General features: G+C 41.3%; 1 protein-coding gene across 1 annotated transcript; it reads left to right on the top strand.

The window, feature by feature from the left end:
- The first annotated feature begins 658 nt into the window (after positions 1–658).
- LOC122320342 lies at positions 659–1,474 on the top strand. The gene has a single exon (XM_043208535.1). It carries the CDS (start codon positions 659–661, stop codon positions 1,472–1,474), a length of 816 nt encoding a protein of 271 aa, XP_043064470.1.
- Positions 1,475–13,924: the final 12,450 nt, after the last annotated feature.

Here is a 13,924-nt window from a genome sequence, read left to right as displayed (position 1 = left end):
AAAGCTTCTAGAAAATTCTGCGCCTTCTCAATTTCCAGGCGCACTCCTTCCATAGTTTCCAGATCACTAGCTAGCTGCATCAGATTTTGCTGCTCCAAGCTTTCGTCTTCCGAATTGATTGACTCCATGTCCAGTATTTCTTCTTCCTCCTGGATCGCTTGGGGAATCTTGCCTCGGTTTTCCGGTGGAATAGCAACCACTCGCGAAAAAAGTTTCGCCTTGGATCCGGTTGTTGGCAAATTGAGGAGTTCCAACCACCGCTTCAACTGAGTCACCGACACATCATTCATTTGCAAATCCATTATTGTTTTGTTTTTTAATTTAAATTTGAACTTTTAGTCTTTGAATATTTTTTTTTTTTTTTGTTTCCGTATCCCACTTCTGAGATTGTATCAGGTTCGTTTTATTCACTTTTTATTAGGATCGCTTTATTCTCTTTCAGCTTTCAATACGAACTGACTCGCTGCTCGCAGGCAGCTAACTTTCAACCCCCGATTATGTTCAGCTTCTTACTCTCTCGAGAGAGCACATCCTCTCTCGAGAGATCAGAAGTGTGACCAGCGTTTACAAAGTAATATAATAATAATATAAGTTAGTATACATAATTAATACCCAGCCTGTTACAATATTATGCGTCGGACCTAAATTTCAAAACGATATGTCCGCAGTCATATTAAACTGGCGTCAGTACCAGTATATGTTTTCTGCTGACATACAGCGAATGTATCGCTGCATCGATGTACATCCCGACGACTCACAGTATCAGCGTATTTTATGGCGGGCGGCGGATGGAAACATCAATGAATACTGTCTCACCACAGTAACGTTTGGCACAGCTCCATACACCGCTATCAGAGTTATGCATAAAATTGCGGAAGATGAAAACCAAACGTACCCGGAAGCTGTAGACGTATTAAAACACGAAATGTACGTTGATGACATACTCTCAGGTGCCTACTCAATTAGATCTGCTGAAGAGAAACGATTACAAGTCACAGGAGCTATAAAATCTGCTTATATGGAACTCCGAAAATGGTCATGTAACCACGCATCTTTGTTATCAGCAGTCCCTGCAGAACATCAACGCAGCCAAACGCTGTTAAATTGGGATAACGACGACATCATAAAAACTTTGGGATTGTATTGGTTGCCAAACCAGGACGCATTCAAGTACAAGATTCACGCCGAAGTTTCACTAGGATCGACCAAACGAATCATCTTGTCTAACATCGCGAGATTGTTCGACCCCTTAGGACTTATCGCACCGGTTATTGTCTCGGCAAAGCTCATCATAAAGGACGTGACAATGGCCAAACAAACCCAGAAAGATGGCTTCCAGGTCTTCCTAGGTTGGGACGGTCCAGTTCCCGAAGAATTAGCTCTACGTTGGAAAGCTTTTCGTACGTCCATGCAACACATCGATTGCATCACCATACCTCGTTGGCTACGATTTACGACAACAAATATATCGTAAATTCAATAACACGCATTTTGCGACGGCTCATCAGCAGCTTATGCAGCCGCCGTGTATATTCGAGTTGTCCTGAACGATGATTCATACCACACATCGCTCATATTTGCTAAATCGAAAATCTCACCGACAAAACCAATGACCATACCTCGTACCGAGCTTTGTGGAGCTGTGCTCGCCATCAAACTAGTGAAATGGATACAAACAGTCAACCGGTGGACCTCTGCACCACTTTCTACGTTTTATTGGACAGATGCTACAATACAGATGGAAAACCTTTGTGGCTAATCGAGTAGCATTCATCTTAGACCACTCAACACCAAATCAATGGGGACACGTAAGCACAGCCGATAATCCTGCAGAGTGTGCAACCCGAGGATTAACACCAATGGATCTGGCCAAATTTCATATCTGCACCTCAGCAAACATTTATTCATCGTTTTTCTTCCTATCCAAAACTACTTCGCGTAACTGCATTCATGCTACGCTTTTACAACAACGCGCGCAACAGCTCATCTCGACAAACTGGTCTTCTTTCTATCCGCGAATTAAATTCAGCATTATTTTGCCTGGTTCGGATTGTTCAAGCGGAATCTTTTCCCGAAGAAATACGCGTGTTACGATCATCCAAACAAATAGTCAAGAACAGTAGATAGCAAATCTAACTCCGTTCTTGATTGACGGTATCTTACGAATTCGTGGACGCCTACAGAACTCAACGCCTTATCATCGAAAACATCCGATTATTTTACCTAAATCGCATTTTCTTACAGAATTACTCATCAAGTTCTCGTATCAAATGACGCTTCACGGATGAGCACAATTAACATTGGCTCACACCCGGCATCGGTTCTGGATTATCAACGGCAGACAAATCGTGAGGAACATTATTCGAAAATGTATTCGATGCTTTCGCACAAAGCCATCCATCGGAACCCAATTAATGGGAGACCTACCGCTACATCGGATCACTCCGCCGAATCGGCCCTTCTGGGCAACAGGGGTGGACTACACTGGTGCCATCGAGATTAAGGCTGCTCGTATGCGCGGAACGAGCTATTACAAAGGATACATCGCCATTTTTATTTCATATGGGAGCTAGATCGCTTCACTGGACGTCGAGGTCTTTGTAGACACATATACAGCGCCAAAGGAACCAATTTTGTCGGCGCAGATAAGACGCTCCAGCTTGCCTACGACAAGCTAAAATCGGACTTCAAATCTGTAGTCGCCCCAAAGCTGGCTATCCATAGTTATACAGTGGCACTTCAACCCTCCGCACTCTCCGAATTTCGGAGGACTTTGGGAAGCGAACATTAAATCAGCCAAGCATCATCTGAAGCGAGTAGTAGTCAACACACACCTTACATATGAAGAGTTATCCACTGTCCTGATCAGGATCGAGTCTTGTCTCAATTCGCGGCCACTCTGTCCACTCACAGCAGACCCTGACGACCTTAATGGACGTACACCAGCACACTTCTTAATAGAGGATGCTATGTTTGCACCGCCAGAATGTCAACCACAAACCACATCATTTCGGGAACAATTTTTAAATCAGCAAATAATGATACATTTCTTGTGGAAGCAGTGGTCTCGAGATTGGTTAGCTCATCTCCAGAAACGACCAAAGTGGCATCAGGAGCATCCCAAACTGCAGATTAACGACTTGGTTATAATAAAAGACGACAGAACTCCGCCAACACAATGGATCCTCGGACGGATTTTGGAATTACACCCAGGAGAAGATAACCGAGTCCGTGTGGTGACACTAAAAACCAAGCATGGCCAATTAAAACTCTAAGCTATGTCGGTTACCAATCGCGGGATAACCATGCACATTCTCAGTCATTAAATTGTCTCGTATTTCCACATGCAGATAAGACGTATCCGAAGGAAGCAATGGGACCCTTACCCAAGATGACCAGAAGCATCGAGAGCGATCATCATGCTGTTCCAGCGTTGCGGGCTGCATGTTCGGCTTCATACTTAGCAAAGAGCGGCGATGTCTCCTCTCTATCGCTCTCTCTGAGAGAAGACCACCATTAATCAGTAATCATTCCCAAAAAGTCAAGTCTACGAGTCGGTCGATTGAACGCCGGAGCAGATCTACGCGACATCTCATTTTTCTCATATCTCATTTTTCATTATATCATTGTGAATTAATTTAATTATTATTGTGCATTAAAGTTTGTTAAACACTAAACTTAATATCGTGTGTTTCAAAGTTAGAACCCCTACGAACAATGCAGGCTTGCAGCAATACCTAGCTCAGTCGACACAAAACAGATGCCCTAGGAACTGTGAAAGCTTTTCAAATTTCGAATTTAAATTATGAAAAAACGTGTACGATAATAAATGTTTGATCTTTTTTAACACGATTTCTCAACTGTTTGACCTCCCGAAAGTATCAAAACCCTTTGCATCAGGCTTGAAGTCTCTTATAGATGAAATATCGGCCCTTTATGCATCGTTAGTGAAAAGGAAATCAACAACGCAATTTTCATTTACATAGCAATGTCCAAAGTAGATCACACAACAAAATCCCGATTTGAGGAACAACTACTTTAAAATACGTTGCCGACATGGTCTGATTGTACGACTCAGTTGAATCGGCAATATCAACATTTAGCTACTGAGGAGTCAACCAAAAGTAAAGGGAAGCCTAACCAAGGTTCCAATAGAGGATATTCCAAATCGTCCTTCTCATGCACACAAACAGATCACAGACCTGAATCAAAATGTCGATATTGCTCAGCGACAAACCATAGTTTAGGCAGTTGTCAACCTTTCATGGCTTTGCCAGTGATCCAACGGTTCGATTTTGCGAAACACAATCGGTTGTGCATTAATTATCTGAATCCAGGTCATCTAGTTAAAAAGTGCAAAGCAACAAAGTGTCGCGTTTGCTCCAAGCCCCATAACACACTTCTTCACAGATACGGAGTAGAGCAGAAACCAATTTCTTCAAGATCACTTCCTCAAGCTCAGGCCCCTTCAGTAGGCTACACAGGAAAGAATCCTATTTGAATATCACTACTGTAGGGAAGAACGACTCGGTAGTACGGCACAAAGTCCACACGTCGGTTCATTCTCGCATCAATGCTCATAGTTTCGCTACTGTGGACACAGTGAAAAATTCCAGCAAATATTGAATTGGCAGACCCTCGGTTTCACAAGCCCGCAATGCTAATTGGGGCAGAATCCATTTTCGAACTTCTCAGCGTAGGCCAAATAAAATTGGGTTCATAACATCCTTCAATCCAGAAAACTTTAATAGGATGGATTGTTTCGGGAAAGTGCACTCAACGCGCATCGAATAATGCTCAAGTATGCAGCGTCACTGGTAGTGAAAATATAAATTCTCTCGACTCTCTAGTAGAACGTTTTAGGGAATTGTGGTAAAGTTGCCATTTAAGACAAATCCAAGGGCTTGATGCAGATTTCTTGCGGTGGAGCGGAAGCTTGCAAATAATCGCGAGTTACATGACATGTATCAAGAGTTTATTGAAGAGTATCTTAACCTTCGGCATATGTCGCTGCTTCCAACACCTCCTCCACGACAACACTATTACATTCCACATCAATGTGTCCTGAGACCTGATAGTAGCACAACAAAGTTGGGAGTTGTTTTTGACGCTTCAAGTAAAACGTCAACCTCGGTCTCACAAAATGAGACTCTAATGGTGGGTGCAACTATTCAGAGGAAGCTTTACGCTATTTTGGCAAGATTTCGATTACACAAATATGCCTTGACTGCTGATATCTCGAAGATGTATAGGCAAGTTAACATTGCTAATGAAGATAGAAATTTCCAACTTATCGTGTGGAGGAAAAAGTCGATGCAAGCGCTCCAAACCTATCGCCTCAACACTGTCACTTATGGGACAGCCTCTGCTCCGTTTTTTATGGCCATTCGTTGCCTCTTTGAACTAGCAAAAATTTACTTTGAGTCACATCCTGTTGCATCGGAGGTTATTTCAGGCGACTTTTATATAGACGATATGCTCACAGGAGTAAACAGTTTAGAAGAGTTGGAAGTCATCCGCAGAGAAGTGACCAAGGTGTTGGAATTAGGGGGTGAGCAACAAATCACCCAAGTTTGATGACTAACCAGAGACCAGAAAAATATCTTATATTCAACACTTCCAAGTCTGTGAAAACGCTGGGGATGAGAAGGAACCCTCAGAGTGATGCATTTCATTATAGATAGTTTGGAGGATACGTTTCAGTCCCTACCACCAACTAAACGCAACATTTTATCCGTCACAGCTCGGTTGTTTGATCCCTTGGGATTGTTGTGTCCGTTGATCACAAGAGCTAAAATCTTGCTTCAGGAACTGTGGCGATAAAAATTAGATTGGAACGAATCGGTTCCCATGAATTTACACACCAGTTGGAATGAATTCAAACAGAAATAAATTAGATATCCATTCCTCGATATAATTGTTTGTTTTCCTATGACAGTGTTCAAACAAACGGATTTGCTAATGCTTCGAGCCACGCCTATGGCTGCTGCATTTACATTCGTACTGTGGTTGGGACAAATAGTTTGCCAAGACTGCTAACCGCCAAGTCGAAAGTGTCCCCCCTTAGAACCAAATCGATTCCAAGGCTCGAGCTGTGTGCAGCGCATCTGCTTGCCAAACTATGGGCTCAAGTGTTTCCCTTGCATAAGAAATTAGAGTTTGAAAGAATTAACTATTGGTTACACTTCCAAGTCACTTTATACTGGCTAAAGAGGGATCCGTCCAATCTAGCAACATTTGTTGCGAATAGAGTTTCTGAAATTCAAGAGCTCTTAGAGAATGTTAGAGAATCCAGCCGATTTAGTATCACGTGGAACAGATATAGAGGGTTTAAAATGTACGCTATGGGAAAATGGACCAGAATTTTTACTCCGACATCCTAACGAGTGACCTCGTTCTCATCAGACTGAAGTTTCACCGCAGTTACAGTTGTCCGAGAACAATAAAAGCGTGGCAGTATGTTCCGTCACGGCAACCAACCGAATGTCTTTACTGAGCTTGTTGGAAGATGTTCGTCATTCAATAAACTTCTGCGGATTATAGCATATGTAAACTGGTTTATTCAGGGGAAGAAAAATAATCGCGGTGGTGTTTATTTCGGCTAACTAACTAAAGTTATCATTCGTAAGGATGGTCCAAGTATATCAAAGAGCTGATTTTGGTTCAGAATATGTCAAGTCAGAGAAATCTGAAACCTTAAGCCCACATTTTCAACGTCTTAATCCTTTCTTATACTCTAGCGAGCTAGAAGGCGTGAATCTTCAATTAATCCGAGTCGGGGGAGGGTTGTTAAATGCACCAATTCTGTATAATGCCAAATTTCCTCTATTACTGTCCTCAAAATCAGAATTTGTTTCGCTATTTTCTCGAGACCTGCGTCGGGCTCATTACCATGCCGATGCCAAGGTGATGGTGTCACTTTTGAGACAGCAGATATGGCTAATCAATACGCGCAGCGCATGCACGAAAGTTGTCCATAGCTGTGTCCACTGTTTCAAATACAAACCAGTGCTAATGAGTCAGATAAAGGGCAATTTGCCAGCCGATAGGGTCAAGATAGCACGCCCTTTTTTGGTTTGCGGAGTAGTTTTTGCGGACCATTTTATGTGTCACTAAAGATCCGCGGTAATCCCCATATCAAGACTTATGTTGCCGTTTTCGTGTGCTTTTCGTCAAATGCTGTTCACCTCTTTGTAGATTTATCCACTGACAGCTTCTTAACCGTTTTTAAAAGGTTCGTCGGGAGGAGAGGGCTGCCGGAGAAGATGTACAGAGACAACGCCACGAACTTCGTAGGAGCGAGCAACGTTCTCAAGGATTTGAGCACAGCGTTTCACCGCAGTCAGGAGCAGTTGAGAGGATACGCTGCTCAGAGAGACGTCGAGTGGTATTTCATATCGCCGAGGTCACCACACTTCGGAGGACTTTGGGAGGCAGCCGTCAAGTCCGCCAAACACCGGCTGCTGCGAGGAAACGGTAACGCCAAACTGACAGCGGACGAGCTCAGCACCCACCTGGTCGAGGTAGAAGCGCTGCTCAATTCTCGACCAATCGCGTCGCCAGGCAACAATCCCAACGATGGAGAGGCTGTCCTAGACATCTGCTAATCGGACAGCCTCTGATCACGCTGCCGCAAGAATCCGGCACAGGCGAAATCTCCAGCAAGGCCAGTTGTGGATATTTGAGGCGGTGGCGAATGCTGTCCGATCTCAAGCAGAAGTTTTGGGCAAGCTGGTCCAAGGACTACATCGCCAGCCTGCAGAATCGCAACAAGTACTGCGGCGAGGGCCGCGATCTGGAGGTCGGGTGTCTGGTGTTCGTGCACGAGGACAACATGCCCTCGCGTGGTGGCAACAACAGTCGGTGAGGACGGAAAACTGCGTGTGGCGGATGTACGGACGTCAGGAGGCGTCATTAAGCGCGCCATCCACATGCTGGCATTGCTGCCAATAAGCAACGCTCCGAATGAGGAGGTTAAAGCGCCGGAATTTTGGAGCAGTAGATTAAGTTTTATTGTTAACTTTAAGGAAATATGAAAACATTTGAATTGAATATATGCAGCCAAAGGTAAACAAACGAACCTAAAACCAAATTGTACAAAAGCTCAGTTAAATCACAAACAACTCGGCTATGCTCAAGCTTGAGTGCAACTGATAAGCTTTTTTGTTCGTGGCTATGCGAAGTTTGTATGCTGCTATCAGCCGATCGATGCTTGAAGCTGCTGGCTGCAATAAAATTTTGGAACTGACGTCGATTCATTTCGCTTCTTGGAAATTCCCCAGCCGCTAGTCGCCAGTCTCTTTTAGTTTAATTTTTTTAAACGTAAATTTTCCGGGAAAACTCTTCCGGATTTCCGGAATTCCTTTCACCACTATTCTATGGGGGTTCTCTTTTTTATGTTGATGATGCCAAAATTGACAGTTGAGCGTTGCCAGTTCTAATACAACTTTATTAAAATCGTCAGGGTTAGCTGTATACAGGGTGGGCCAATTAAAAATCACCTTTTGAAATGGCTATAAAATGAAAACGCGTCAATATTTTTCAATTCTGATTTTTTTATTGTAAATCTTAATTCTTCCGGTTTAATGATGGAACACAAGTCCTCAATTGTTTGTGGATTCTTGGCATAACACTTATCCTTAACGGCACGCCAGAGATAATAGTCCAATGGCGTCAAATCGCAGCTACGAGGCGGCCAAGCGACCTCGGCACGCCGGCTAATAACGCGTTCGCCGAACGTTCGCGACCATACTTTGTACGCAATTTCCTTGCAGTTTCGGCAACTGATTCGTTACTTTGGAAGTAAAATTTTACCATTTCCCAGCGTTTTTTCGTTCGAGAAGCGTTCCATTTCGTGAACCGGAGTTGATATACTGAACAACTATCGATATACAACTGACATATGTGGTGACGTTCTCGAAAAACCTATTAGTTCAAAAAGTGACCGCTACGTGGGCCACCCTGTATATTCTGGATACACCGAATTTAGAAGTTTAAATATTGTAGTAAGTGGAACCAATACTTCTACTAATATCTAATCCAACAAAAGCGGATCGCTTACGTTCGGTACACATAAGGCTGGGGGCTTAATATATTAAGAGAATTTACCATCCCTAACAGGGTCGGCAGAGTCACCACTGGTAGAGTCAGCATCCGAAAGGTCTTGTTCCATTTGATCCGCTTGAGCAGCAAGAACTGCTTACCAGGTCCGCTGCTTTAGAAGTGCAATTAATTTGCGTTTGGTTTCCGCGCACATTACGATCAACAGCTTGAAGTGGGAATTTTTCTTTCGAAGAAGGTATACTCTTCGCCGTTGATGATTGTTTACTTGTTGACGAGTTGTCATCACGAGACACGAAGAGGGGCTGATTAAGTTTGTTTAGGAATTCGTAACGGTGCAAGTAACACTGGTAGTAGAGTTGCTGCTGATTGTTGCTGACATCCCTGCCAGTAAGGCATTTATGTCTGCATGGAGTTGGGACTGCAAATCCTCAGGGTCTGTCTCAAGATTATCGCACCTATCACTAGGTCGCGATTGAGCAGATGGCAGGTGAGCAGATTATCCATTATATCTACTGACTAGGGTCAGTACTGTAATTGTACTGTACTTTAACGTATGTATAATGCAATGATATTCACTTAAGACAACAACAAAAGTATAAAAGGTAATTAAATTAACCGCTTTTGTTTGAGCGACGCGCAAAATGAGGGGCAATAATAAGACAGCTTAAGACTAGCAGGTCAATGACCGTTCTTGCGATAAATAGAAGCCACCGTTTATCAGTGGCCAAAAATAGACTTCGTGCGCAAGAATAGCACACGAGCGGTGAATAGGTTTGGATTGTTTGGGAGGTAATTTGCGTACAAGTCTTTACTCAACCAATGCTGGGGAGTGACTGACAAGGGGTGACATACAAAAATGTAAGTACATACGAGGTGTGTTTAAAAAGTATCGCGAATTTTGAATTTTCGCGGGTTACCTCGTATCGAATTTCTATTTTTTTGTGGTGTTATGTTGGTACTCATGCCTCTCACTTATGCCGACAAGCTCGACCATTTTGAATGTTCACTTAATTGTTGACAGCTGATTTGCTTGCACGTGTTTTGGATCGTCTTCGATTTTTACCTATTCAAAAAAATGGATCAAAGAACCTTTATCAAATCTTATGTGAAAAACGAAATTAAGTGCGTGGATGCATTCCGAATGTTGACTGTGGCATACGGAGAAGCTACCTTAGACCGAAGCAACCTTTATCGGTGGTACAAAATGTTCTCAGAAGGCCGAGAAGATGTGAACGACGAAGAGCGTGCCGGACGCCCGAGCACTTCAACAACAGACGAAAAAATTAATGAAGTGGAGAAAATGGTATTGGCCAATCGTCGAATCACCGTTGGAGAAGTTGCCGAGGACCTAAACATATCGATTGGCTCGTGCCATTCGATTTTTATCAATGATTTGGGCATGAGACGGGTCGCCAAAAAAATTCGTCCAAAAATTGCTCAATTGCGACCAAAAACAGCATCGCATGAACATGTTAATGATGATGGTAAACTCTGACCGCGACTGGTGACGTTTAGTAGCTGTGAGAAAGCACTTTCAGGGAGTGCTCAGTATGCAAAAATTTGGACAGGGCATACTGGAGTCAAATCAGCCTTCCAAAAGAAAACAACTGATACCGAGGATCGAAAGAAGCAGGCGGAACTCTTCTGGTTGCCTATATTTAACTCAGTTCGGCGTGTGGGGGTGGGCTTGCTCATTCTTTTTCCTTCGCGACTGCTCACTTACAAAAATTTTAAAATAAGAGTTCCTAATTAAACGAGATAACTGGAGCTTAACTCCGAAACACAACAAAAGGCGAATTTGTCAATTGTGGGAGGATCAAAGATGTTAATAGATCCTACGCGCTCTCTACCCACCCAACCAATTGGATTTTCTGCGCGATTAAAAATTGTCGAAAATCCCCAAAAATATTCAATTCACATCATTTTAATTCACCAGGTCCTCAGGAAATCAAAACTAACTTTACCAATTCATTTCAACTTCATTACAAATTTTATTCATTTTAAATGTCTAATAACTATCATTCTAAACGTTAATGACTTTAATAAGCACTGTAAACAAGTTACTAATATAAAAGAAAATTAACAAAAATTAAATCCTAAAAATATAAGTAGATGCGATGTATACATTTTAAATATATGTGGGTATACGTAGTTTCATTTTTTCTTTCTTAATAATTTTAGCTAAGTGTAAGGCATTATTCAAAATATTTTCATTTTTTATTATCAAGGTGGGTAATTATTAAAAGTGGTGATATATATTGGTTTTAATACGTTGGTGGTTTTATGTTCATTTTAGGGGGTGTTTTTCTGTTTATTTTAATGTGTGCCTATATTTCTAAAATTTTTATTCGGTTTTTTTTTTTTTTTTTTAAGTGTACACAAAATTCGAAATATTTAAAAGAAACAATTGTTTGTCAATTCCATGTAATGTTTTTTTCAGGTTAACATAAGGGTTAACATATTGCAAAACGTATAATTTGTATTGTTGCGCAGGTCAGTTTTCAAAAGCAGCAAAAGATAAGAGAGATGTATGTATGTAAACGCAGATCACACGCTTATAGCCAAAGCGTACGATAAGCGTGTAGCTATGTATGTTTCATGATAGGTCAAAAGAGAAGTAGAAAGAAACTTGTCCAAACTTACATTTGTTCTCCAGCGTTGAAAGGCCTTTCAGCGAGGGTTGATTATGTTGTTTGTGTATTTGTGTTGAGTGTTATTGTTAGTAGGAGAGTGGAAAAGTTATGTTTATGGTTTGAGCTGGGTTTTAATTATTGATTTTCATTTGATAATTTTTTTTCTATTTATTTTTATATTTTTATAGGTACACGAAAAAAAATCTTTTAAATTTTAATTTTTCTAATTAATTATTGGCATGTAATAAACAATTCAAAATAAACAGATGGCACTGTACATACTGATCGGGTCTTTTATGATAATGAAACTTTTATATCACACACTTTCAGATCAATGGATTTTATTTTTTTAACAATTTATTTTTATACCCTTGCAGAGCAAAGGGTATTATAATTTTGGCCAGAAGTTTGCAACGCAGTGAAGGAGACACCTTAGACCCCATAAAGTATATATATTCTTGATCAGCATCACCATCTGAATCGAAATACGTCTGTCCGTCTGTCCGTTTGTCCGTCTGTCTGTCTGTCCGTCTGTCCGTCTGTCCTCCTGTCCGTTTCTGCCCAAACTAGTCTCTCAGTTTTAAAGCTATCTTGCTGAAACTTTCCCAAAAGGTGTGTAGTTATTGCACGCAGTATATAAGTCGGAACGGGCCGGATCGGGCGACTATATAGGATAGCTCCAATACAAGGGATTGAAATACAAAATTCTAACGCCGTTGTTTTTGATCAGATCGACTTGATTTCTTCCACATGGCGTTTTCTAGTTACTATTGAATTTCGGGTTAAATTTTATCGAAATCGGATAACTCTATCATATAGTTGCCATAGGAGAGATAAAAAAATATATATAAAATTAATGGAAATTAATTGATAACGTCATTGTTTTTCATCACACGACTATGATTTTTCGAGTATCAAGTTTTTTAACTAGCATTGGTTGATAAAAAAATTTCATACAAATCGGACAACTATATCATATAGCTGCCTTAGGAAAGATCGAAAAATCTATATAGAATTAACGGAAATAAAATGATAAGATCGTTATTTCTCATCAGAAAATCATGAGTTTTGGAATATAGAGTTTTCTAACGACTCTTGAATAACAAATAAAATTTCATCAAAATCGGACGACTATATCATATAGCTGCCATATGAACATTAGTCAAAAATATGAAAAATTAATAGAAAAGTCGTCGTTGCTTCGATGTTGTTTAGCCTTTGTGTATTCTGTTCGAAATATTTGATGACTGCAAGGGTATATAAGCTTCGGCTTGCCGAAGCTAGCTTCCTTTCTTGTTTAACTTATAAACGGTGTAGTCCCTTGATTTTCTTTTTCTTTTATAACTTTGTAATCTTTTTCGCTTTACGTGGGTACTTATAATTTTTTCTTTCTATCTGTTCTTTGGAGCATTCACTTTTTCACTTTTTGGTTGTTTTATATGTGCTTTTTTTGGGAACTCTCGCTGTGGCCTGTGGCCGACGAGGCGGTACTTCTTTTTATCCTCTAATTCCTCTAATTCCTCCTACCAAGGGGAAGAAGATGCGCGGGCCAATTTCTCTCAAAGAATTTTACACAACTTATCAGCCAAATTTCGTCGAAAAGAATGGTGTGTTGCTCACACAAACGTGGATAATATTGATCTCACCAATAGCCGAGTTGGAGCTGTACCATGCGCTCACTATCTCGGGGCTATATTGGTGAGGGTGAGATCTGTGAATATGGAACAAAAATGTAGAGAAAATCTCTATCAAGATTTTCGGCAACAAGTTTTCACCTACCTCGGGTGCCTCCTGCACCAAACCAGGGGTTTCTAAAATCTGCTCTTGACGTGGATGTCTTTGGATTTGTCCACTGGACAATTAGTGGGACACGTGGTTGGCGACGGGGAAAAATGCAATACCCGCATAAAAATACAACTCGTGGTATCAGCAATAGCAATCAAAAAGAGATCGAGCTTGCAGTGGCTTCTGCTTATATAGCCAAAATTGGTAGCATCGATAGAGAGAGCTTTCTATGATTTCCAGCTGCATTTGTTTTCTCAGAACAAGAGAACGAATAATTCCAATGTACCAAAGCCTCTTTTATCGCATGCGACCTTTTCGTCGACAGAGCTGCGATAAAAGTACCTTAACCTCTCATGCGATTTCAAATGGTGCTTTCAAGGCGACCATTACACCACCCGAGAATCTGCAACTGTTAGGCAGAAGATTTGAGGGAATTATTGGCG

This window comes from Drosophila ficusphila, unplaced genomic scaffold, assembly GCF_018152265.1.
Source record: "Drosophila ficusphila isolate 14025-0441.05 unplaced genomic scaffold, ASM1815226v1 contig_470, whole genome shotgun sequence".
NCBI lineage: Eukaryota > Metazoa > Arthropoda > Insecta > Diptera > Drosophilidae > Drosophila > Drosophila ficusphila.
This window is presented reverse-complemented; position numbering and strand designations above follow the sequence as displayed.

Coding starts and splice junctions, on each gene's coding strand:
- LOC122320342 (XM_043208535.1), top strand. CDS start 659: ATGTCCGCAGTCATATTAAACTGGCGTCAGTACCAGTATATGTTTTCT.